Raw genomic sequence first — 27,187 nt, forward strand, 5'->3', positions numbered from 1 at the left:
AGTTCCACTGGCTGCCTCACATCAGAGCCGCTGCTAACCGTTCCACACTGTCACAAGGTTTAGTCAGCACTATTGTGATCACTATTTTTGTTCATACAGACTTGGTACATCTTTGAACACCAACATGCTGATCTGTACTATGCTGCTTTGCTGCAAAATAAAATGTCTTTGTGGGATTGTATATAAAATACAACCTCAGGATCCCCTGAAAGCACTAATAACAATGACCATGAATTTTAGCTAAAAGCTAACTCAAAATATCAATAAATACTATATAAATAATACTTAACCAACACTTGTGTAAATGCCATGATATACACCGTTCACTACCGTGGGAGCCATCAAGACTCTTTCTTATGATTCACAAAAACACTCCTAAAAGCACTGAAATCAGTGCTAAGTGTTAAGCTACATCACAATACTATCCCACTGCATGCAGTTTATTCTTTCAAACAACTTCAACTCTGATCCCATTCACCACAGACCTGTTGAAGCACAGCCAATGATTACCTGACAATTCATGCACCAATGCAGGAATCAAAGAAAAGATCAAACACTTATCTGGTGCATACAACCCGATTTCATTAGAAAATTTAACTATTTTACAAAGCGCTGGTTTTGTATGAATATGTACAATGTGAAGCGTATATATTTTTTTTTTTTGGAGAAAAAAAAAAAGACAATCCACTCCTAAACCTAGATAGGAAGGAAATGCACAAATAACATCATACAAATCATACAAAGTAGCCACCAATTTGTCATTGGCATGAGATTGTGTTGATGCACATCTAGATACATTGAGATGTTCCACACAAAGTCAAATTGATTTTATGAGGTTGACCAAATAATCATCATAGTATTACACATTAAATATTATTTTCAAATGAATGAGCAGTAAAATAATAAAACAATCCTTGGCCCTGAGTCATGTGAAAGGGCCTTCAATATAGCGCATGTATATGACTAAAGCACTTAATTAATTTTTTTATAAATGTAGTCAGATAATTATTTTTTTGTGGTGTATTGACTCTAAAATGAGACAAGGGATGAGTAGTCCATTATATTTTAATGCCCATTTTGTTAAGTTGCAACTAACAATGTATCCAGTGGCAGTGACCTCTGTGCTTCAATGCTATCTTTCACCATACTTAGCATGTTATTAGCTCAAGCATTTCTCATAATCAATGTCCAAGCACTGGTTTATGCTTCCTCAGCCATTCTGCTCTCCTTTAACTGGATAATTAATCCCTCTATAATTCATCATAATCACGAGGTGTAAAAATGAGAGTAGAAATTATAAAGCTGGCCAACTCTTTGTGGGCAGGGAAGTTTTCAAGAGCGGCTGTGGAAAGTCAGTATGAGAACCCTAACAAAGCCTTTCCAACCTGCTGACCCAAAGCTAATGTAACACAACTCTCTCACATCTCTGAACAACTTAAAGTACTGTGTAAGTGTGCATGACAAAGGCCAGGTAAATTAAACATTGTGGCTGACAACAGCAGAACACAGTACAAAATCCATTGGTCTTTTCTGTCAGAGAGAGAGAGAGAGATGGAGAGAGAGAGAGAGTCAGCTAAAGCAAGCCTGATTAATGTGTGCTAGCCAAATGTGTTTGGTCAGGTCAGAGAGAAGAGCAGGGTTAAGACCAACATGCAAAGACAAATATTTAGCAGGAGGAAAGGAAAGAAAAACAGAAGACAAACATCCGAGAAAAATAGGGGACAACTCAACCTAATACGCATGCTTAGACACTTGGAAAGGTTTAATAATAATCATTGCCAAGCAACTTTACAACTGGTCATTATAAATACATTGTGTATTTACATTTTTCTATGAATGAGTCATGTGGCACATCTAATCAAAATTTTAAGTGAGAAATAACATAATAAAATAACTTTTTATTTTTACTATAAACACTGTATTGACCTATCAGCAACAGTAGGCAACCAGAGCAATCCATTTGGTAAATAATACAGTATAGACTGTAGTAAGTCAGTCAGAAAACACTGATCTTGAAATCATCCTGACTTTTTACTTTTAAATCTGTCCTCACTGTTGACTCGCACATTCATTGTTTCCAAATGCATATTTAAACAGACACAGCAGGGAAACACTCACCATGCAAACAAAACCTGAGCCCACATAAACTGCATACTGTGGGATTACTGAAGAGGAAGTGACCTTTATCAGAGGTCAAATGGACAAACAGAAAGTGAGGAGGAGAGAAAGTATGTGTTGATAGAGGTGTTGAAAGGACTTCGGCTGATCTGGCATTGCCAGCGCCTTCACATATACTCCAATCAACATACTCAATACACAAATATACACCAACCACAAAGGCTGTTCAATTTTCAGAGGTATTTGTGAACACATTTAGACCATGAACTGTCCTGTGACAGAAACAGTCTGGCAAGAAGAATCTAGTTGAGCTAAAAAAAGATAATCAACACTGATTTAGAGACTAATGAAATACTGTAGTTCCGGGCATGACAGCGTTTCCTCAATATAAATACAGAGTGTCTGGGGGAGGTACACAAGTTTATTTTTGTTTATTATGTAAGAACACCTGCTGTGAAGAGCCTTTACAAATCACACACATAAACATACACGCTAAAGGACGGCGCTACAAGGCTGGAAATTACCAGTGCACTAGTGTCTTTCAAATTATTTTAATTTGCAGGCATTGAGATTTACCAATTAACACATATCTCAATCAAATCTAAAATGTTTCAATGGCCCTGAAACAGGATTTTCAGCAACTTCAACACTGTTTGTTATTTTCAGATACAGCCAAATTGCAATTTGCTGTCAAATGTCTTTTATAAACACAATTATGTCAACTGGGATTAAAACATGATTACAAATTACTGTAAGTATAAAAACTTGTTCTGAATAATATTCTGACCATTTTCTTGACTTTTGACTTCTGTACTTTAAGATTTATTTGTTTGTATGAAATGCTTTAAAAAATTTAAACATATTAGAATAAAAAACATTTTTGTTTAATTAATGCTTACGAGGGAAAAAAATGTTAATGCAGTATAAGGATTTTATTATTATTAGAATGTGAATTATTTTACTGAAAACATTTTTTTTGAAAAAGACCCCCCACCCCCCCTAGGGAGTTTCGAAACTCTGAGAAATAAACACAGAAAAATCAAGAAAAGGACAAACTATTATTTAGAACAAGAACTTGAACAACAACATGAATCCCAATGCCAATCTGCCAATGCAAAAATTTGATAAAATGAGTAATCACACCACATTTTTTATAATTTGTACAACCACATAAAACATCTGTATTATTTGTGGTTAAAGATAATAAATACAAATTTATTTTACACAAAATAAAAAAAAAAATTATTACACATACATATTTTCTTATTTTAAGGGTATTCAAATATTCACCAAACTCAGGTGAAAGCCACAGGAAATTTCTGAATATTTTTTTAACTTCAGAGTTAATATGAAATAATGGTAGAAAGATTACACATCACGACATATGTCATGTTGTTTAACGTAGCTGCTATCAAATCAGGCCACTGTCATAATGAGAGCACTACAGCAGATAAACACAAGCACAAGAAACTCATATAATGTGCATGTGGGGGCGGAGGGAGAGTGGGTGCCATAATATGCCCATTAGCTGACCAATTCTGATCAATGTGTACTCTCATTTGTGCAAAACTGTGTCCAAATGTGAGATGAAACTTAAAGCCAATGAGGCCACACTTGCTCAAGGTCACTCTGAGAAAACCTTCATCCTCATTTGAAGGGAATCAAGACTCATCAGCTGTCCTACACAGTCACGCCAACTATCCTCACCGGGGAGACCAGCAATCACAGGGAAAAGAAAAAGGCAGAGTGATTGAGAGAGAGAATAAGAATAAATCATGAACAGACAAGTGCATGATTGCTGAAGAGTTTTCAGAGAGGAAATCCCTATGGCAACGCCAGGAAACCACATGCGTTCACCATGGCAACAAAGCCTGGGTAGGAATGCAAGAGAGTCTGTTGAGTGAAGCACATAATATTAAGATATCATACAAGCAAGCCACACTATATAAACAGTGTAATGTAAATATTTTAACCTGACATAATCAGAGCTTTATAATAAGCCAATTTTCATTATCAGTGTTTTCTCCATGCAGATGCATTCCTTAACTGCAGTAATACATCACACATGAAGGTCATGTGAAACATGAAATCTAGGTGAGGGAATCCTCTTTGGTCCTGAATTTGTCCTACATTTGACACATACACACTCACACACACAGTCACTTAGACACACAACAGCCCTCCCTTGCCCCAAAATCTCAGTGTCCTAAAAACTATTTGTAGCATTTGCCCACTCCTCTGTCTCTAGTTCAGTACCCCATTCTCAACCCCCTTCATCATGACCTCTTTCTTTTCCAGCACGCCTTTTTCTCTAAAACACACCCACCCTGTATCTGTCTCTCTGTCTCGCAGACACAGAAGGTTCATCTTTCTCCCTGAAGGCTCCTGCTGAGTATATGCTTAGAGGCATGAGTCTCTAACAGCTGGACTGGAAAGACTGTCTGTATGTGTGCTTCAATGTCTCTGTCTCTCTCACAGACATCAGACTGGCTCTGATGTATCAACAGACAAAAGAAAAGTAGCAATAATATGTGATACATGGCTCTCTGGAACAGGGTTCTTATAGTTAACTAAAACCATAAAAAACACTTGAAATAAAACAAACATTAGCTGAAATAAAATACATTTAAAAATGTTAAAAACTTTTCAATAAGGATTTCATTTTAGATTTTAAATTAAATATACATTGAAAAATATATATAAACATTTTTTTGAACTTGATGTAATAAACTACTAAAATAAGTTAATAATGAATAATTATTATCAAAAACAAAAACGAATCAAAAATTACAAAACCACACACACACACAAATTTATAACTTTATAAAACACATAAAATAAAAAATAAACATTCAAAATAACAACAACTACAATAGTATCTAAATGAGACACAATGTACAATGACCATTAAAATGCATCCTACATAGTATTACTGTCTCTCATATCATATTACTCTTATAATAAAATAAAATAATTTCAAATTAATATTTAATGGCCATTTATTATTTGTTTGTTAATTAGCTATGTAATAAGAAGGATGATGCTCATTATCATAAAATAAAACAAATCCTGGACTAAAACAGTACCTCATCATATAGAATGGTATAAAAGTAACTACAACACACAAAATGAATATGAGTCCTTCCATTCCACAAAGTGTTCGTTTCCTTCAGCCAATCAGGGCGACTCAAATGTGCATCTTAATAATTTGCCACTAATCACTTCTTTAATTAAAGTCTCTACCCCTGAGGATTTGGGTTTGAATTGAGATTTTATCCCAGGGACTAGGCCTCCTTTATTTCTCTGTAATAAGACAGCCTAGTTATGCTTCATTGGCCTTTTAAAAGCTTGTTTTTTAATAGTTCTTTTGAGGAGTTAAATAAAAAACAAACTTTATAACACTTTTTGTTTTCACTTTTCGACTGTCTGTGCAGAGAATGCTAAATAGAGTAGTATATATTAACATTAGAATAACATGTTCATTTCATAATTTTTTGTACACCACACTTTTGTCTCTCTCGTTACAATGTCTGGTTGACGAGTAAAACGTTCGCGATTCTGTCACCACACAGACGCTTTCACTGGTGAACAGCTCACGCATACCGAAAACAGCAGTCCAACTGTGACACCACGTGGTGAAACAGAGTATTGCATGCATGTATGTGCCTGTGTCTACAGACCCTCATACTAAGGAATGGCAAACTATATATGCTTCGTTTTTTCCACATTTATTTATTTTGCATTATTTATCTTGACAAATGACTTTTTTTTAAGGCCTAAACCCATTTCTACCCCTTAGCCCTACCCCTCTGTTTCACGTGCTCATGTGAAGGGGTAGGGGTGTCTCGATTCTCTTTTGGTTGGAGGACTAGGGGGAAGGGGAAGGGCCAGATTGCCCTTCAAAATAAGATTTTTTAGGATCACACTTCATACAAAGGGGTATGAATTATCTCTGCATGAACTGGCTATAGCTGCAACATGGCTGTCCGAGTGAAATAAGACTCATAAATGTAAGCATTTTGGCATTAATAAAGATTTTAATGAAAAGTAATGATTTGTTTGGTTACATTCAAATGTGAGTTCATGTTTACAGCCATAATATTCAGAGAAATGTTTGTCAAAAATCGCCAAAGTTTGCTTGCATCATATCATTACAGACTGCCCGATAGTACCACAACATATTTTCAGGGCAATAACCAGCACAGACACTGAGGAGGAAGTCCCCCCAATAATTAGAAATCGCTAAACCCATTTCTCAAATATTGCCAAATCAAAAGAGAGATTTACATTTTTGATAAGATTTTATCCTCTCATTGGTGGAAAATATAATGTAATGAATCAGTATTTAAACTGTTATAACCATTCGTGGAGCAGATTTGACAAGTTTTTTTTTGCACCTGGATGTGTGAGCTGCATGATCTCCGATATGTGTGAGTGTGTCAGTAAGCTCTGCAGTAAGGGGAAAGGGTATAAAATAAAATAGAATTGGGATTGGGATTGTATGTATACGCTACTACGGAGCCATGTTTGGACATGTTGGTGGGGAAATTAAGGGGTGGGAGAAAAAAATATTTTAAAATCTTTTGTGTTCTCTCCCAAAGATATTTGCATTCTCTCGAGTTCGGACAAACGCTTCCTATTGTCACCATGGCCTCAAAGCATACCCCTTGCCTACTCTGGATCGATTGCCATTCCATCCTGAGGTCCTCATTACCCTACGGACAAATAAATGTGAAAATAAATATATGTAAATAAATACATGAATGTATAAATAAATAAAAGTGGAAATAAATACATGTATAAATAAATAAACGTGGAAAAATGTAAATAATGAGAAATATATATATACATTTTCTCTGTATATATATTTATAGATTTATTTTCACTTTTTTACATTCCTTTGTATATTTATTTATGTATATATTTATTTATAATTTTGTCTAGTTTGGCATTTCATATGACACACCACACACAAAGCAAACATGTTTGCTACATACAACGCAATAACACTTTCTGTATTTGTCATATATTGGAAAGTTTGTGGAATTTAAACACTTAAAAAGACTGTAGCACTGAACATCATGAAATGTCTTTTACGACAATCTATAAAGTGAAACGAGAACATTAGCTCTGAACCCACTACCAGTGATTCTGTAGTCATAAATATAGTGGAAAAACTGCGGGGAAATGTCTGTTGTTCCCTACCTGCACGCAGTATTAATGAACAAACTGCGCACGCGCAGTGACGGAGGCCATGCTCCCGCTCCTAACCGCCCTACTATCTGATTGGCTAGTTTGAAGACCACCGAGAACTCCGATTGGCTGCTTTTGAATTACGTATACAAAATACATATAGTTTGAATCAAGGAACTCGCAGTTCATCGAAGTACACAACATCCGCACGCTCTTTCTGTTCTCAAAGAGCTTCGTCAAGATATCGACGGAAAACAGCAGCGTTTGGTTATTCATCCAGATTCGTTATAGTCATAGAGAAGGTGAGTTTTAATATATGAAAATGATTCGTTGTTATCAATTTTGATTCTGATCGCTAACGTTATACGTTTTAAATTTGCTCAGGCCCCTCTATGGCAAACGTTCCTGAGTCATTTGACTTCAACATGCAATTCATACTGTAATCTTAATTTAATAATATTCGTTTGATTAGCCCTGATTTGCAAATATAGGTCCTAAATAAAAGCAGGTCGATGTATTTATCGATTTTCCTTGGTTTTAACACGTTTCTGTCGCATCTTGATTTAAAGTGGTCACACTGGTTGATTTGTAAAACATGGATATAAAAATGTGAAGATGTTTTTATAAGCACATAATTGTAAATCATCAGACATTTTATTGTGTTTTAAATGTTTTCCATGTCAAGACTAACAGCTGTAAAGGTCAGAGAGGGTCAGCCTTTTATGCCTCGTGATTTAAATTGCACAACTTATATTAGTACGTTGAAAACATAAATCTGAACAAGTATGAAAAGAAATTTGTTTGACACATCTAGATTGTTGATGGAACTTCCCTTTTTTTGCAGTATCATTCAGTGTGGTCAATGTGATCATTTTTTCAATCTTTTGTTTTTCTTCAAAGTTTTGAGAAAATGGATGACTATCTGAAGATAGAGAAAATTGGTGAAGGTAAGTTGAATCTTTCTTTGTGTAGAGTCAGCTGACTAGTGTTGTCACTTGACCTCTCTCTCTCTCAATGTGTCCCTTGTAGAGTTTGTTTCAAGGCAGAATATGAGAGTCCCTGTTAGATTAGTTTTTTTCTGTACGTGTCTGCTGGAAATCAGTGTGTGTGTCTGCTCCTTAGGTACATATGGTGTGGTTTATAAGGGACGGAATAAAACCACCGGACAGGTGGTTGCTATGAAGAAGATCCGCCTGGAGAGTGAGGAGGAGGGGGTCCCCAGCACCGCTGTCAGAGAGATCTCCCTCCTCAAGGAGCTCCAGCACCCCAACGTTGTACGGTAAGAGACTGAGAGTTTTCATGACATCTTTATGATTATCTACTTAAAACAGAACCAAATCCCCTAAGTTGTACTACTTAGAATTCTTTATTACAAAAGAGTTTCATTTTATCATTCATGATGAGTTCAACTTAATTCTTAGTGTCCTAATCAACAAAATGACTGCTTTACATACACTACTGGACAAAACCTTCTGTATTGTTTCTCTCTTTTTTTTTTTTTGGTAATGCTTTTAAAAAAAACGTATCATATATGCACACCAGGTGCTGCATTTATGTGTTAAAATGTAGAAAAAACATAGTATTGTGAGACTTAAAATTGTTTCTCAAATTTTCTATTTTACTATATTTTAAAATGTTAATGTAACAAAAAGCTGCTTTCGAAAATGATGGTTTCCAGTTTCAATACTGCTTTATGTATGGACTCAAAGTATTTTTTTTCCCTCTGTTCCCCTTTTACAGTCTGCTGGATGTATTGATGCAGGAGTCAAAGTTATACCTGGTGTTTGAGTTTCTGTCCATGGATCTGAAGAAGTATTTGGACTCCATCCCATCAGGCCAGTTCATGGAGCCCATGCTGGTCAAGGTGCATTAAATAATGTACAATGTTAAAACAAACTTCAGCTTAGTTTATTTGATAAATAAATGGTGCAAAATTTTAACATATTTTCCTTTATTTACGTCACATTGTTTATTATTATTATTATTTAAAGAAGTCTTTATTTAAAGCTGCGGTAGGTAACTTTTGACGCTCTAGCGGTTAATAAACAGAACTGCTTGCGTCTTGTGGAAGAACATTGTAGCCGGAACTACTTCTCTCTGTTTATGTCTATAAAGAATCACAAAGGTACTGGGTTACTCCGCCGCGGTACCCCCGAAGCAATCTGAAATAGTCCGAATATAAACACTTATTATAGGTGCACCCTAGTGATTCAGGACAAGCTAAAAACACGGTTTGGAAAATGGATTCATGGTGTACTCGCTTGTTATATACATTTTTCTACATTTTGAACACAAACAAAGTTACGGACCGCAGCTCTGATTGGTTATTTCTTACCCGGGATGGATTTCTGCAAATGGCAATAGGACCACTGGGAGGAGCCAGAGGAGCTTGATTTTTTTTTTTTCTCATATTCTACTGTCAGGACATAATGACAGGTTTAACAAATATGTAAAAAATGTATTTTTACAAAAGTTACCTACTGCAGCTTTAAATCTTAATTTAATTTTTTTCCCTACCGTAGATCTTTGAAACCTTTGTAGTGTTTTTTTTAATTTATTTATTTATTTTTTATATAAAACTAATACTTTTGTTCAGCAAAGATGTGATAAATTGATAAAAAATGATTATGTATGTTTGAAATTTTATTATGTTAGGTTTTGTTTCAAATATATTTTATTATGAATTTTATATTCATCAAAGAAGAATTGCCTCACAGTTTCCACATTGATAAAAATAAGAAATGTTTCTTGGGCACCAAATCACATATTATAAATATTTCTAAAGCATCATGTTATGCTGAAGACCGAAATTTATTAATATTTCACAATATTACCATTTTGATTTGTGTCTGGATTGTACAGTAGGTCCCAAATATAGAGTCTGTCCCTGGAGATAACTGTGTCTGTGTGCGTCCTCTCTGTAGAGTTACCTGTATCAGATCCTTGAGGGGATTCTGTTCTGCCACTGTCGCAGGGTTCTGCATCGTGACCTCAAGCCCCAGAACCTGCTGATTGATAATAAAGGTGTGATTAAGCTTGCAGACTTTGGGCTGGCACGTGCCTTTGGAGTCCCGGTCAGAGTGTACACACATGAGGTACATGACAGCAATTTCTCCTTCCTCAAAGCGTTCAATTATCAATCCGGCTGAGGTGCTTATTCTCACTGTGTGATTCAAAGGTGGTCACTCTGTGGTACAGAGCTCCAGAAGTCTTGCTGGGAGCCTCACGTTATTCCACACCCGTAGACGTCTGGAGTATTGGTACCATCTTTGCTGAACTTGCTACCAAGAAACCGCTCTTCCATGGAGACTCAGAAATAGACCAGCTCTTCAGGATCTTCAGGTATATAGACTTCTGAAACAACTTTGATCTTGTTTGAATGTTTTAATTTTGCGGCTGGTACAATTTTAACGTTCAACTAACTGTTTTCTATGTCAATATATCTTAATGTCATTTATTTCTTTGATGGCAAAACCTTCAGAATGATCCTTCAAAAATAATTATAATTTGCTGATTTGGTGATATGCTGTTTTGAAATAGAAATATTTTGTAACATTATACACATTATTCTCACTTTTAAACTATATAATGGATTCTTTTTTAGTATTAAAAACATATTCAGCATCAGTTAGAAAGAATATTAACATCTGCCATCCCAAGATAAAGTGTTCTGCTACAGTATTATGAAAGATGCTACAAACAGCTACGTGCATACAAATGATTTTCTGTGGTTGGTTTATATTTAGGACTCTAGGAACCCCTAACAATGAGGTCTGGCCAGATGTTGAGTCACTCCCGGATTATAAGAATAGCTTCCCAAAGTGGAAATCTGGGAATCTGGCCAGCACTGTGAAAAACCTGGACAAGAACGGCATTGACCTGCTCACGGTAAAAGGGCGTCCTAACATGCTGATGTCCTACTTATCTGTTTGGATTTGTCTCCATTTCTCACTTCACATATTCATTTTTATTGTCTCTTTTGTTTAGAAAATGCTGATTTATGACCCTCCAAAGCGGATCTCAGCACGGCAAGCAATGACACATCCATATTTTGATGATTTAGACAAAAGCACTCTTCCAGCCAGTAACCTCAAGATATAGACTTTTGATCTAAAGCAATGTAAGCCTTTCAATACGCAATAATTTTTTTGTTGTTAATTGGGTGGTTTTTCTACTTTTGTGTTGTCTGTTTTGTATGTCTTTTTAATGTTCTATTTTGTGTTAGATAAAACACTCGTTTGTAAATAAAACTTATATTTTTTTGTGGACCTTGAGTGGCATATAACAAAAATAACTGTTTATAATAAAGAGCACTTTGTAGGATCCCATCATGGACTGATGTCTTCTGTTTTCATGTACATTAATACATTGTGTGATTTTATACTTCACTTGCTCGCCAATGGATCCTCTGCAGGGAATGGGTGCCACCAGAATGAGGAAAAAATCATAAGTAATCGACACAACAGTCCATCAGTTAACATTCTGTGAAGTGATAAGCTGTATGTTTGTAAGAAGCAAATCTATTGTTAAAGAATTTTAACTCGAAACTAATTTCTGGTCAAATTACTAGTCCATAATCCATAATAACACCTCTTCAGGTAAATAATTCCACCCCCCATTCTACTTTCACATCAAAATCCAATGACATATTAGATTTTGAAGTTTTAGAACTTTTTCTGCTTATATACAGTGCTTGATCTGAGCCTATTTCTCTCCTAATTCAGACAAAATGACTTTTTAACTTGAGAAAGCAATTACATGGATAGAGGACTCATTTTAGCCAGAAGCATAATTTTAAAGTTAAAATGCCTTCGTGATGTATGTTCTTATCACAAACATGCTGTTTATAAGATGTCAATTGATGGACTTGTTTCTGATGGCACCCATTCACTTCAGAGGATCAATTAGTGAGCATACAATGAGGAAAATGATGCAAAATCATTTTTTTCTTTTTCAGCATGAAAGCATACTTTTCTCTTGCTTTCTGTGTTTACCATAGTGTTTGCCAGAAAATATAAAGGAAATGTCATCCAAGTCATTTGGTTCTATTGCCTTATGATTTCATGTTCTTTTCCATGTCTACTCTGTAAACAGTTAAATACTATTTCACTACAGATCACATCATGTTTCATATCATATTAATGATATTTTTTCTGAAATCGTTTCTTTGTTTAAACAGTGAATGAATAAGCTTTCTTTACACTCACTCCAAAGATACCTCTCCAAATGTGATTGCACAGCAAGCTCTAAATGACTGTGTGTACATAACCTATCCCATTTCTGAATAGCATTGGACTCAAGAATGTTGTGAATAAAAATTCTTATACACTATTTTAACTAATTACTTTATTCTTCAGTACATGACTACCATGTTAGGTAATAAAGCTTATCACATCTTAATATCAGTAATACTCTGTGAAACTTTCATTTAAGTCAGTCTTACTAGTATTTTTGACTTTTCTAAGAGCTCTGCAATATAATGACTTCACAAAGGGTGCTGTCACGAATATTATGTCTTATTATGCACTGAAATTACCAAATGTATTACTTCAAAATGCCCCTGTTGTCCATTCAAATCTAACTTTTTTGTTGGTATCCGGTTTCATTCTTGTGGAGCTTTTCCTGTTTCCTCTGGCTAAAAATAGAAAAATGTTTCTGCTTAAATGTTTAATGAAATAATGCGTGTTTTCCTGCTTTAGGAATCTGTGTATGTTTCAGAAACGGATGGGGACAGAGACAAACAACCAACCCAGTGTTTATACTTTGAAGACGTGCAGGAAACTGACAGATACTAATGTGAATGTAAAGTATGAAAGAAAATGAGAGTATGTGGTTATACAGTATTTAGCAATGAAATCCAAAAATCAGATAACCAGCACAGATCATCCCACATATAAAAACATGGAGAATCCAGATAGGAAGAAACTAGACAAAAAATATTTATTTGAATAGGTTCACAGGGTTTCAGCTGTGTTAATATCTAGTTAAAACACATGCTCCTTTGAAAGATATACTAGGAACTGTTGTAGAGCAACTACAGATTCTCTCATCTTACAGGCCAATTGCCTCAGACTGTTCTCAGGTCAGAGATTATCAGAGTCATATCTGAACGCACACTGCGAGTAATCATGCACAAGCAGACCCCTTTTAAACACGTGCACACTAGATAAATGTGCATCTGCCTCTTACATATCATAAGAAGTTCTCTTACAGCTTGTGAGTCCGAAAATCTTGCTTCACCACAGTGTCTGGTATACAAACATTGTCAACCATAAAAAAAAAGTTTAATAAATCTACTATTGGTCCTAGTTTGGTTGTGTATAACATATTCAAAATACATTTCTAAAACTGCTGTCACCCATAAATGTGTTTTTAAGCAGTATACGACAGGGGTTTTCAATTTTTTAGATGCCACAGACCCACAAATATGATCGTCCTGATGTGAGGGCCCCCATCCTAAAATGTATACGTTTTTAACATATAATTAATATTATAAATATATGTAAAAGTTTATTTGGAAAATAAAGATTTTTTTTTAATTATGTTATAAAATAGCACTGTATACTGTTAGATGTGTTATTTATTTATTTAAATTATTTTTTAATCAGTTATTTTATTTATAAACTTTTCCACTGACCCCACAGAATTTATTTTACTTCAGCTAGTTGTCGTTGCAACATTTCTCATTTAAAACTACATTAAAAATGAATAACTAACTACATATATATATACACACACACACACACACACACACACACATACATAAATGGATAATTAACTAATTATATAAGCAATAACTAATAAAAATTATAAAATAACCAAAATGATGGTAAATATAAAAACAGAAACTAATTAAAATATCAATAAATATTCTAACAGTATCTTATTAATACTAGCACTCCCCTGCTGCCCCCTGGGAGTCTCCATACCTCGATTTCAAGCAAACCATCTGGCACAGTTGGGCATACAATAAAACGTATTTCTATTAAAGACATTACATTACATTTCTTTTCTTTCCTTCCTTCATACTGGGGGAGAGGTAGATGATGATGGTGGTGGTGGTGATGATTGTGGTGGTGGTTTAAAGACTTGACAGATAACTATCAGTCTGTAGAGGTTGAGGATGACCACTAGAAAGTTCTTAATAGCAAAGAAGACCAACATCTGATGGAACACATCAAAGTATATCATCACAATGAGACGTACCACAAGAAAGGGCCCATCCTGGATAAACAAACTCTCCACGATGTTCCAAATGTCTGTACTGTGTCTTAAAAAGACAATGTTACAACAGCCGTTTCCACCATCAGGCTCATCTGAGTTCTGTGGCCGGGATGTCACAACTGCAACACAGACACATAGATATAAACATTATTATTACTCCAATCCAAACAAAACCAATTTGCATGTTATACTAGTCAAGTTTAGACAACTTTTCTTTTCTTCGTTCTTGCAGGAAATTATGTTATGCTTTGGATCATGTTTGAATTGTTTCAATAAGAGGTTAATTTGTAAAAATGTTTGTTTTTAATTGAAGTTGAAGGGTTTTTTTGGCAGAGGGCCACTATGACTGTTTTTCGGACCGCAGATCACTTTGCTACAGAAAGTACAGGAAATCAGCGACTCTAAATGTTTATGCCAATTTATTTGTTCTTTGAATGGATGATTTTAATGCATTGTGTGTTAGGAAAAGAATATTATTTTACCATACTGAGTATTTATGGAAAACAAAAGCAAAACATAAAACAAGCTTCCATAGTTTACAAACCAGTGAGCAGGGTAAATTTGCAGAAGTGAAGTCAGTTGAACTTAAGGCAAATGGTTGAAAAGATCCAAATAATTCCACCCCTCTGCTCTTCCTATGGGGTTTGGTAATGTTTAAATACATGCAGCTGCCAAAGCGCTCATTCCTCAAAGGGAAACATGCATAGAGCATAACGCAACAAAAACACATGCTGTTGTTCTTCAAGTGAATGAAGCGCTGTTACACTACACGGAGTTAGCATCCCAAACCGCTAGTCTATGTGAGCTCCAAGGGTAAGAAAAATACTTTTGATGGAGCAGGATGAAACATTTTCGATATGTGAGCATCAGACTGAAATTTCACAGAACAGCAGGGTCATCCATCAGTCCCTTGAGGGATCCTGAACTATTTTATAGGTCATGTTGCTGCTTTTCAAAGCAACATCTGTGACATTTGATGGGGAGATGTTAAAAAAAAAAATGCAAACTGGTGATCACAAACCTGCCAGGTGAAGAGGAAACTGCAACATACTCCATGTCCACACTGCCAAGATTATATACACCAGCTGATGGCTGTTCTCCCTATAACACAGTGAGGAATGTGTTATGCAGGTTTGCATCAAATAATGCTTTAACATTTAAATGTGAGTCTTTATGAATTTGAAAATCAACTGGGTAGTATGGCTGGCATTACGGACAGACACAAACAATCAACTCTGAATATCTGATGGCCATTCTCAGGAAAGGGGCCATTTGTGTTTGCGTGATTACTGATATCACTGGCAGGAAAAAACAGAGATACTGAATGTAGTTACAATATGTGACCCTGGACCACAAAACCAGTCTTAAGTCGCTGGGGTATATTTTTAGCAATAGCCAAAAAAACATTGTATGGGTCAAAATGATCAATTTTTCTTTTATGACATAATCATTAGGGTATTAAGTAAAGATCATGTTTCATGAAGATATTTTGTAAATTTCGTGAATATATTAAAACGTAATTTTTGATTAGTAATGCATTGCTAAGAACTTTTTTTGCACCCTCAGATTCCAAATTTTTAAATAGTTGTATCTTTGCCAAATATTGTCCGAGCCTAACAAACCATACATAAATGGAAAGCTTATTTATTAATTTATTATTTATTGTTTTATTTTATTTTTATTTTAATGTATAAATATCAATTTCAAGATTTATTTCAAACCATTATGTGTGGTTTGTGGTCCTGGGTCACATATATGATTGATTAAACTGTATTAATTGTGTAATGCATAAAAAAAAAGAAAGAAAGACAATTTTTTTTTTTTCATATTTGCATGTGACTATTTATTACATTTTAGTGGATTAAATTAAAATAAAAAAGTCTGCCTTTTTAAATATATCATTTGCTTTGTCTGGCTTTATCTTTTTCTAAAATGCTTAAGGGATTTTCTGAGATAATGCAAAAATTCTCTTTGTCCCTCATTAAAATGCCATACAAAATTATTGAATAATGTGGTGTGGTGTGATGATATTTCCTAGTAAATGCAAGTAACATTAACCACACATTTTGAATGTAACATGGTTGACATTTAATTGCACAAAACACAAGTTAAAAGAGAAATGCCACTGGTTTTAAGTATTTATTATTATGTGAAATTTATTGTGAGTGATGTATGAGACATATGTTCCATTCCACTTCCTGTTTGTTGTTGTCGTTTGCACTGTGATTGAGCTCCGTCACTATATTTCTTTTTAAAGATATATTATTTTGATATTCTTGAAAAATATATTTTATACACCATCGTTTCTCTTTGATTTTCTAAGTATACAGCGTGCTGCTAACAGTCCCACCACGTCTACTCCGTGTGTTTCTCTGCACAGGCCTGGTGCACCCAGGACGCGATCTTCCCAGGTGTCCTTCACTCCGGTGCCGGGACACCATGGACCCTGGGTGCATCCACAGCAGAGGACATGAGACAGGCCCTGGTGATGACTTCTCCCCCTCCGGTATTCGAGATCTCCACCTGGAACCGATTTGCTCCCCTCCGCGAGACGGGAAGCGAAGCTATGATCATCGGAGGACTCCATCGTCCGACACGTCCATGCTACGTTAGCAGAAGGTAAAGTGCACACCCATTGTGCTCGTTTCTGTGCAGATACCTGCAATCCTGAAGGCCGACGAGAGCCCCAGAGCGGTCGTGCTTCACACCGGGGTTAATGAAACCACGCTGCAGCAGATGGAGACGCTGAAGAGGGACTTCAGGAGCCTGATCAAGACGGTTCGCAGCACAACGCCCGCGGCGACGATCGTCGTGTCAGGATCACTGCCCACGCATCGACGAGGACACGAAAGGTTTAGTAGGCTTGTTGCTTTAAACGAATGGTTGTTGTCATGGTGTAAAGAACAGAAACTGCTATTTGTTAATAATTGTAATCTTTTCTGGGAGCGTCCTAGGCGGTTTCGCGCTGATGGCCTGCACCCCAGCAGATTCGGAGCAGAGCTGCTTTCTGACAACATCTCCAGGACACTTCACTCCATGTGACTAGTAAGACAATTCTCAAATAACTATTATGATGACTTTTATTCCACCCGCTTTAATGATAAAAGTACTTGTGCTGTACAATCTATTAAGACTGTGTCTGTTCCCCGAATAGTGAGGTCAAAATATACATTTAATGTAGGATCTAGAAAAAATCTTAGCGTGATTAAACCAGAAAATTTTAAAGTAAATGAACAAAAAATATTTTTTACGTTTGGGCTCATAAATATTAGACACACCCAAAGTAGTTATTGTAAATGAAATGATCACAGATAATAGTTTTGGTGTACTCTGCTTGACTGAAACCTGGCTAAAACCAAATTATTAAATTGGTCTAAACGAGTCTACTCCACCAAACTACTGTTATAAGCATGAGCCCCGTCAGACTGGTCGTGGGGGAGGTGTTGCAACAATATATAGTGATATTTTCAATGTTACCCAGAAAACAGGATACAGGTTTAACTCTTTCGAAATACTTCTGCTTAATGTTACACTGTCACACATGCAAAAGAAATCTAATGTATCTCTTGCTTTGGCTACTTTGTATAGACCACCAGGGCCATATACAGAATTCCTAAAAGAATTTGCAGATTTCCTCTCAGACCTTCTAGTTACAGTTGATAAGGCGCTAATCATGGGAGATTTTAATATTCACGTTGATAATACAAATGATACATTAGGACTTGTGTTTACTGACCTAATAAACTCTTTTGGAGTCAAGCAAAATGTCACCGGGTCCACTCATCGTTTTAATCATACACTAGATTTAGTTATATTGCATGGAACCATTTCCTTGTGTCTAGCATGCTGCGTATATATGTTTCAGCGTTACCGTCTGGGCAGAACTATTGTTCAGGCCACCAAAGACAGATTTGCAAATAACCTGCCTGATCTATCTCAACTGCTATTTGTACCCAAAAATACACATGAACTTGACGAAATGACTGGCAACATGGGCACTATTTTCTCTAATACATTAGAAGATGTTGCCCCCATCAAATTGAAAAAGGTAAGAGAAAATGTACAGTGCCATAGTATAACAGTAATACTCTCAAGAAAAACTCTTAGTCTTGAACGCAAATGGAGAAAAACTAATGGAAACTAATCCAGTATTTTCTAATAAGATTACCAAGGGGCAACATGTATATTGAAAATAGAAGGGGACCCAGGACGGATCCTTGTAGCACTCCATATTTTGGAATATTAGATACACGCACAAACTGACAGTCACCACTTATAAGCTACTACTAAATGTTGTAGAAACGTAATTTTCTGTAAAGTTGCTTTGTAATGATTTGTATTGTAAAAAGCGCTATACAAATAAACTTGAATTGAATGAATTGAATATGTTTTACTGAATGTTCAGTGTTCAACATTTCAAATGAAACTACTAATTACTAGTTGCTGATTTTGATAGACAAAAAAAGGCACCTGAGAATGGACCGACAGTAACCATAACTCCAATCCAGTAATACTGCACTGTATTTCAGAAATACTACTTTAATCTTTTTTTTTTTTACTAAATGTTATGATGTAATTTATTCCTGTGATGGCGAAGTTGAATTTTTAGTAGCCATTACTCCAGTCTTCAGTGTCAATTGCTGCTCAAGAAACATTTCTTATTATTATCAAAAAATTTGTGTTGCTTAATATTTCTGTGAAAACTGGGACAAAATTTTAAAGATATTTATATGAAATAGAAATCTTTTGTAACATTATAAAAATCTTCTAAAAATCTATCACTTTTGATCCATCTAATATGTCCAGTAGTGTCAACAATAGCATATGAACTAGCATTCAATCAAGCTTTCATGAGAACAGGAAGTACCCACTTGACATCAGAGAGTGTTTCACTGGTAAATTCGAGAATGTCTGCCGCCGTGCCAACAAAGATGAGTAAAAGCTGAGACAGCTCGTCACGCGTCACTCCTCCTAATGGGAGGAGCCACTTTCCAATGATGAGAAGAATCAGCAGAACCTGATGAAGACCAAGGATCCAGTCATTCGCACACACCGAGGTGAGCATGCGCTCCAAGTGCTGGAAGACACAATATGAACAGTATCTGAACACATCACACCATTGCATAATGAGGAGAACTGTCTGTGCTGTGAAGCACAGGAAATAGATTTCATCACAAATTGAATCCCAAACATGTGATTTGTGCATACACAATAGATAGATAGATATAGATAGACCGATAGATAGAGAGAGAGAGAGAGAGCAGATGCATCACAGTCAGAGCATTAGTCACTTTTGTACAGCAAAGCACTGACCCACAAATTAAAACCTTAAATATAAACAAATACATATTACATTTCAAGATTACCTTTAGTGTTTCGTTACCCATTGTGTTGTTTGAAGGCAATATGCTCTTGACATTGTCCCAAGAGTCCAGTTTCCTACACTGCCAGACACAAAAAAGCACAGAGAAGAATTTAATGAGTGGAAAGGGACATTAAAATGGCTGTACTCATCCAAAAACGAATCAACATTTTTTTGCCACGTATTGTTACACACACAATGAATTCGTCTTGGTGAGGCTTCCAATGCACAGAAAAAATAAATACATAAAATAAGAAGACAAATACATACAATACACACTGCAGGCCAAAAGTTTTTAAAAGAAGTCTTGCAACCAAGGTTGCATTTATTTGATCAAAAATACAGTAAGAACAGTAATTTTGTGAAATATCACTACAAAATAAAATAACTATTTCCTATTTTAATATATTTTAAAATGTTTTTTTTTTTTTTTTTTTGATAGCAAACAGCTTTTTCACAAAGAGTGCAAGGTCAAACGGGTTTGGCACAACATGACAATGAATACAAGAGGGCAGAAGAGTCCAAAATGGAAGAATTGGTATACAGAATAATACCTGCGGGTCACTGGCTTTGTTCTCCTGATGATGTAACTCTAGAATCCATATGGACGGAATAATGCTGATGAGGAAGAGCAGGATTGCTGGAGAAAACCTAAGAGAAGACAGAAGATGCTTACATCATTTTACAGAACACACAAATACACACACTGAACAATTACTGAGACGGTGTTGTAGTTGTTTTCTTTTAGTGCCAATCTAAAGCTCATTGCTGGAGACCCTTAAGATTATACTACAGTAGACTACTAGTATTCTTTATACACACTGTGTCACTGTGTCTGTAGTAACAATAGGTCTAACAGGATGTTTGTGAGGGGGAGTGAGGGAGGAAGAGAGGAAATGTCTGTAACTTTTTAGGAAAACTTAATTAAAATATAACTGAAACCTAAGAACAGCTAAATAAGTCAAATGAACGCCACACACAAAGAGAGAAATTAAGCTAAATATTGAATACAAGTTACTTATACCACGAAGAGTGATTCATCCAGCAGAAACGAATCAACAGCAAGATGAATCTGTCAGTAATGTTAATCGTTTATTAATCTGTAGAACTGTAAAGGCTGTCACTCACCATTTGTAGTCTTTCCCTTTCCTTCGTTTTAAAGTGAAGATCATCTCCACGACCAAAGGGAGGTAAAGAATAGTCAGTAACCAGTACATGTTGTTATTTTTCACCGTTTTTACTCTCCAGACGCCGATTAGAGAGACCAAAATGAATAACGACCTAGTTATGATCGCGCACACGAATTTAACTAAAATCATGGTGAAGGCGAAGGTGTCCCGGGATTGTGCGGTGGAGAGTGCGCTTGTAGAGCCCCGTTGAGTGCCCAGTTTGTGTTGAATCCTCCCACCAGCGTCAGTGTGTGAAATCACTCACAGTGGTCAAATGTTTGTTCTGAAGACACAGCTGGATGAAGCCTGGAAGATCGTATATACAAGATAGTGCCATTTAAACGTACGTTTATTGTATATCTGGAAACTCTTTGCAGTTTGGCAAAACTTTCCTTGTTGAAAAAAAAAACAGTTTAAACCAGCCTAAGCTGATTGGATGGTTTTAGCTGGTTTAATTAAGATGGAAGTAGGGGGTCTCCCAACCGGACCACCAAAAGAGGTGGCCAAAACCCCTCTAAACCAGACTTTTTTTCAGCAGGTTTTTCAGGGTTCTTTCAGTGACAAAGGACACGTGTGAAACTTTAACTGACCGATAGAGGGCAGCACTCACTAATTATTTCAATATGCCTATAAAAAAGGTACACATTTGTATTGCGTTCTCTGTATGTCACGGACCAAACAGTCCAGCCATGAGGAAAACAGAAGTTTCGTTAGAAAATGGGTTATTTTATTACACCCAAAAAAAATACTGAACAATAGAAACCAAAAAATGTACAACTAGGCCTATAAAAGAGGTCAACAAAATATAACTATACCCAAAACAGCACACAACAAAACAGAATATGAACTTAACAACCTCACCTAACAGAATGAGAAACCAGGGAACATATATAGTGGCTTGACCAAACCAATTTACACAAAAAGGGGAAAATAAAAAATGGGAGACAAGTACAAACAATCACAGAGCCAACAAACTAAACCCAAACCCCCCTCCAACATGGCAGCACATGGTATGGCTTAATTGACAGGTCACATGATATCACAGTCCTCCACCCTTGGCCACACCTTTCTTCCCCCCCAAGACAGAGCTCTCTCCAACATGGTAACAAAGAAACAATGATTAATAAACAGAAAATATTTACATAGCCCTACAATGTAAAAATGTGTGCACTCCATTTAAACAGTGTGTTGCTAAGACAAATAATATTATATGATAACTGAAATAAACTATATTATCAATGTTTCTAAATCATGAATTGTTTGGGGTGTGGCTATTGCAAAAAATTACTTAACCTATGTACCTAAAACATAACTTGGGTGCTGGTATTACCCTTCCTTGCCAATTGGTCATCCTGTGTGGCTTGGGCCACCACACTGTATATTATGGCATCTCATTCACAACATCTGGAAAGTCGTACACCTTTTATGTACAGTATTCATAATTTAGCACAAAAAGCTACACATTCTAAAATATTAGCAAAATCAATATGATTCAAATTTTTCAGATTTGTTTTTTTTCTTTAATTTTAATATTAACATTAAAGTTGTTACTGAAAAAAATCGTATCAGTCATTAAGATTGCTTGCTCATAATGTTTATTTTCAGTGTTTAAATGCAGTGAATTTAGCCTTATGTCAGAATACAGCAACAATGACGGTTTAGCATGGACTACATTTACATATAGGCAACTGTTTATAGTATCAGTCATTTCACATAATAAACACGACGCATATAAAGTTATATAGATTAAGGTATATATAATGTATTCAAATACTAATAAATAGTTGAACTTGTGCAAATATTGAACATAGTAATAACTTCATTTAAACACGTTCATTTAGCAAACACAGTAACAAATGAAGAATGCTACAATGGTAGAGAGTCACATTATATGTGCTGCAATACAAAGCTGATTTCACTGATGTTTTTAAACGTAACATTTCAAGATAAATCAGCAAATAAAACAGCAGGTGAATAACAATGTAAAAAAATTAATCAATACATCAGTTTAATTCAAAATTTAAAAAAAATATTATATTTATACTTTGGAATTGCATGTGTAGAAAGCACTATTACAGATCATACATTTCCCTTTCACTGTAACTTTTTTTTATTATCAATATGACATTTTTGAGAGAAGAAAACTCCAAGCTATATGTCAGGCACTTTAACTGAGGCTGATAGAGTTTTCACGAGCGAAGACTTTCATAGAAGTTTTATTATTATTGTTAATTAAATCTAAAACAATAAAAAATAATACATAATAAAAATAGGCTTAAATACTAAAAATACTAAAAATGAAATATTTTTAAAGCTAAATATAAATATAAAAACAAATAAATGCATAAAGCACATACAATTATAAACTATAGATTTTACATAAATAGTTTTAAGTGTTATTGAAATAAAAGGTTCACGTTGTACTTCAAAAGTTGACGTTCAGCCTACCTATAACATAAATATTAATAATTGAGTGTCTGATGTCATAGTTTTTCTCAAGAAAGCACACGTAGCCCTTGACTTCTGGGAATGTGCCATTAAAAATAACAGAAATGTCTTCATGTCCAATTCTCTCCTTTGGAAAGAATACTCTGCTCTCAAACACTAGATCCACAAACAGAGAGCCAGATTTCCACTGAAGCACCACCTGACTCCATCTTTTCCACTGAACAAATGCAGCCTGACCAGTCAACACAGCAGAAACAAGACAAAACGACCCTCTGTCCTGACCCTGCAAACAACACTTTTGGAGATCTGTGGGACTAAAGAGAGATAGAAAATGCAAGTGATAGAAATAAATATAAAAATATACTTTGAGAAAAGCATTATGACACAAAAGTTTACCTTTCACCTCAAAGTCAACCTCTCCAAGTGGCACTTTTTCTGTCCATCTTTAGTCAGCACACATTGGTACCGACCGCTGTCACCTGTCTCTGTGTAAATAATAGACCGAGAGAAATCTACATTTCTGAGGCCTTCTGCAGAAAGATATGTCCTGTTGAAGTATCTGCTGCCCTGGATAATTCTGCCAAGCTGGAACCACACAACAAGATGCTCTCCGGTCCACCACTGGATGTCCAGAAGATCAGACGTTATGATCTTGTGATGGCTGTCCTGACAGAGAAGAGTGACTGATATACCATGCTGGATGTCATCTTGATGGGTCAGTACCACGACCAGCCTCACTAAAAATAAAACACTGAAGAAGACTGAAGGGACTCGATCACTTTACAATGAACAGATTGACTTTTTTCACATTTAAACATTGATCAGGGAACATAAACAGAAAAACTGAAAATGTGGACTAAACCACATGATGCATATGATTACTTCTCTTTAGAAGAAGGTTAGACTATATTTCAGAATAAGAATATCTACTGTATATTCATGCTTTATATATATTCTGTGTTGATGCATTTATTTTTTTTATTTTTTATTTTTTTGCTGAATTTGTCATTTATGTTAATTAGTATGGGACATCATTTGGTCTCCTACTTAATTTGATTCCACCATCATTACAAGGCTGCAAGGGACCTGGAAAAATGTCATCCTGTCAAGCTGAAAACATCTTCAAAAAGGTACATTTGGACATTTCTGACACTACCTATTGTCTGCCTCAAATATTGCCACATGAGTTGTATATGAAAGACCAATATAAATAAAATCAGTTGGAGAGCTGACCTTGAGTGTTATTTTTGTCTTTGATGTGCAGCCACCCACAAGAAGAACAGCTTGATTGCAGATTAGAGACCACACAGCCATACATCTGTCTGAAGACTCTTCATTTTACGTCTGATCTTGAACATTAACACCATACAATAGCATTTTTTGTTTGCACTGAAAAGAACAATTTATGAATAACACTTATAGGATTAGAACAACACAAGGGGTGTTAAATACCACATTGTGTAGAATTTAAACAACAATAGCAGTATTACACTGTAAGGTGCAATATTAACACTAAAAATGCAACACTATGAATGGTGTACTTTTAACACTAGACAGACCTTATATTATCTTTAGTAGTGTTAAAATTGACACTTTAAGTGTTGAATTGACACTGAATGTTTTACTGTGCAGAACTTGCCAGCATGTGCATGAGAGCTAATTTTTATAGAAAGACTTCCCAAAAACTGGCACACTTAACACACACAGTAGTCTCACTCTGGATGATCTTTAATGAACAGTCACATTTGGTATTCATAAACATGGCAACAAGAAAAACAGTATTTACTGATCATATCTGTCAGTCTTGAGGCACATTCACACAGAGAGCTTGATTTTGGTTACTGTCCTGTGCAACATTTTCTACAGAATAAGATTAGAGTAAGGCAATAAAATTCATGAATTTGTGGAGTCAATAAACACATTTTTTTTGTTCCCTTTTCACCTTTATTTCACTAATGAAGGGCACAGATATTCCTGTGTCAAACAACAGACAACAGGCTTCCTGTGTAAAAAAATTTAACTAAGCAAACAGTTCCCGCTTTATCAGTCAAACAGTCATATCTCCAGCTGACACCACACTTGTGTCTAAACAGTTCTCACACTTAAACAGTATATACAGACAAAACATTCAGACAAACACAATCACACACACACACACACACAAAATCAGAACTCCCATAAAACACAAAACACTCACTGGGGTTTATGTTTTTTCACTACCATTAAAAGATTTGGTCTCAGTAAGATTTATGAAATAAATAAATAATTTTATTCAGCAAGGGTGCATTAAATTGTTCAATGGTGACAGTAAAGGCGTTTATAATGTTCCAAAAGATTTCTATTTCAAATAAATGTTGTTCTTTGTATTTACCAAATAACCATAAAAAATGAACCAAATCAGCATTTCTGATCATGTGGCACTGAAGACTTTAGTAATGGCTGTTGAAAATTCAGCTTTGCCATCACAGGAATAAATTACATTTAAAAAAAAAAAAAAAAAAAAAAAAAAATATATATATATATATATATATATATATATATATATATATATATAATTTTTTTTAATTGTAATAATGTTTCACAATATTAATGTTATTACAGTGTTACAATATTACAGTATTATAATGTATATTGTACTTCTTTAAACACACGCACACAAACTTTAAGAAAAAACCTAAGAGAAAATTTATGAGTACATAAAGTGTAGAATTTATTATAGTTTAAAAAATAATATCCTAATATTTTATTTTAAATGATGACCACAGATTTTAAGATACTGGCAGAGTTTTCAAAAAATTTAAAATAATGCATCCATGTCTGCTGCCATTGGTTTCTATTTTTGGAGCTTAAGGAACAAATAACAAGTTCAGAAACAGTAAAGCACAAAATCTTAGACATGCATCTCTGAAATTGAACTTTTTCACCACCAGAGGGTGCAAGAATGACCCCATCAGGCCTTTGACAGGACAGTGCAAACTCCTCAAGAACCTGGACAGAGCTGTGTCCAGAAATAGATATGTTCTACACAAATCAGCTCTACTTACTGTTTGACATTCTATCAGAAATCATCACACAACATTAATACTGCAACACATAAAACAAAAAAAACTATGAAACAAGAACATCAATATAATAATGAGTAAGAAAGGTTAAAGGAGAATTGCGATCAGTAGAAAATGAAAAGACTGAGGTTAAAGTAGAAGGTTTCAAGGCTGAGGTGGCATGTAGGTTCTTCAATGATCAATTGGCATAAAACTCTTAAAGCATTTGTTTTTTTGTCACATCCATCTGGATAATGTAATGATATGCAGTATACATGCAGTAGAAGACCTCAGAGGCGCATGTCAAGGGTGATTACAGGCACGCAGACCACAGGAGGAATGATCGGTGTAACTAAAGAAAATCCCCGTATAAAGGTTTAAAGGCTGAGGTGGCATTTAGATGCTTAAAGGATCAGACTTCATGCAGTACAAGTCCAACATAAAAGACACGTGGAGTTTGCCACAGCAGAAACTGAACAAGACATCCTTGTCTGAGAGTCACTGTGTTATAAAATAAAATCACAAATGGTTTGGGGATAAACAGGGCTGGGGGCTGAATTTCAAGCAGAAAAAGCACCAAGAACACATGAAAGATTCACAGTGGGATTAAGGTTTTTTTTTTTTTTTTTTTG

General features: G+C 35.3%; 2 protein-coding genes across 2 annotated transcripts; one reads left to right on the plus strand and one right to left on the minus strand.

Annotated features, from left to right (window-relative positions):
* Positions 1-7,461: 7,461 nt before the first annotated feature.
* On the plus strand, positions 7,462-11,639 carry LOC113094561 (cyclin-dependent kinase 1-like). The gene is made up of 8 exons (XM_026260137.1): positions 7,462-7,613; positions 8,212-8,258; positions 8,434-8,590; positions 9,052-9,175; positions 10,236-10,406; positions 10,490-10,653; positions 11,058-11,199; positions 11,299-11,639. The coding sequence occupies exons 2-8, from the start codon at positions 8,222-8,224 to the stop codon at positions 11,410-11,412; spliced, it is 909 nt and encodes a 302-aa protein (XP_026115922.1). The 5' UTR covers positions 7,462-7,613; positions 8,212-8,221; the 3' UTR covers positions 11,413-11,639.
* Positions 11,640-13,233: 1,594 nt separating this feature from the next.
* Positions 13,234-21,427, minus strand: LOC113094560 (transmembrane protein 26-like). Its single transcript, XM_026260136.1, has 6 exons — positions 21,026-21,427; positions 20,452-20,548; positions 19,902-19,979; positions 19,407-19,612; positions 15,557-15,636; positions 13,234-14,654 (listed from the first exon to the last, which is right to left on the minus strand). Exons 1-6 carry the CDS (start codon positions 21,214-21,216, stop codon positions 14,335-14,337), a joined length of 972 nt encoding a protein of 323 aa, XP_026115921.1. The 5' UTR covers positions 21,217-21,427; the 3' UTR covers positions 13,234-14,334.
* Between the last annotated feature and the right edge of the window lie 5,760 nt (positions 21,428-27,187).

This window comes from Carassius auratus, unplaced genomic scaffold (genome assembly GCF_003368295.1).
Source record: "Carassius auratus strain Wakin unplaced genomic scaffold, ASM336829v1 scaf_tig00215410, whole genome shotgun sequence".
NCBI lineage: Eukaryota > Metazoa > Chordata > Actinopteri > Cypriniformes > Cyprinidae > Carassius > Carassius auratus.

Bases quoted from the DNA above. Each gene is read 5' to 3' on its own strand.
- LOC113094561 (XM_026260137.1), top strand. From the start codon at position 8,222: ATGGATGACTATCTGAAGATAGAGAAAATTGGTGAAG. The intron at 9,176-10,235 runs GTGCATTAAATA...TCCTCTCTGTAG, and splicing joins TGGAGCCCATGCTGGTCAAG to AGTTACCTGTATCAGATCCT. The intron at 11,200-11,298 runs GTAAAAGGGCGT...TCTTTTGTTTAG, and splicing joins ACGGCATTGACCTGCTCACG to AAAATGCTGATTTATGACCC.
- LOC113094560 (XM_026260136.1), bottom strand. From the start codon at position 21,216: ATGATTTTAGTTAAATTCGTGTGCGCGATCATAACTAGGTCGTTATTC. The intron at 20,549-21,025 runs GTGAGTGACAGC...GTCTTCTCTTAG, and splicing joins AAAGGGAAAGACTACAAATG to GTTTTCTCCAGCAATCCTGC. The intron at 14,655-15,556 runs GTTTGTGATCAC...TCTGTGTTGCAG, and splicing joins GTTTCCTCTTCACCTGGCAG to TTGTGACATCCCGGCCACAG.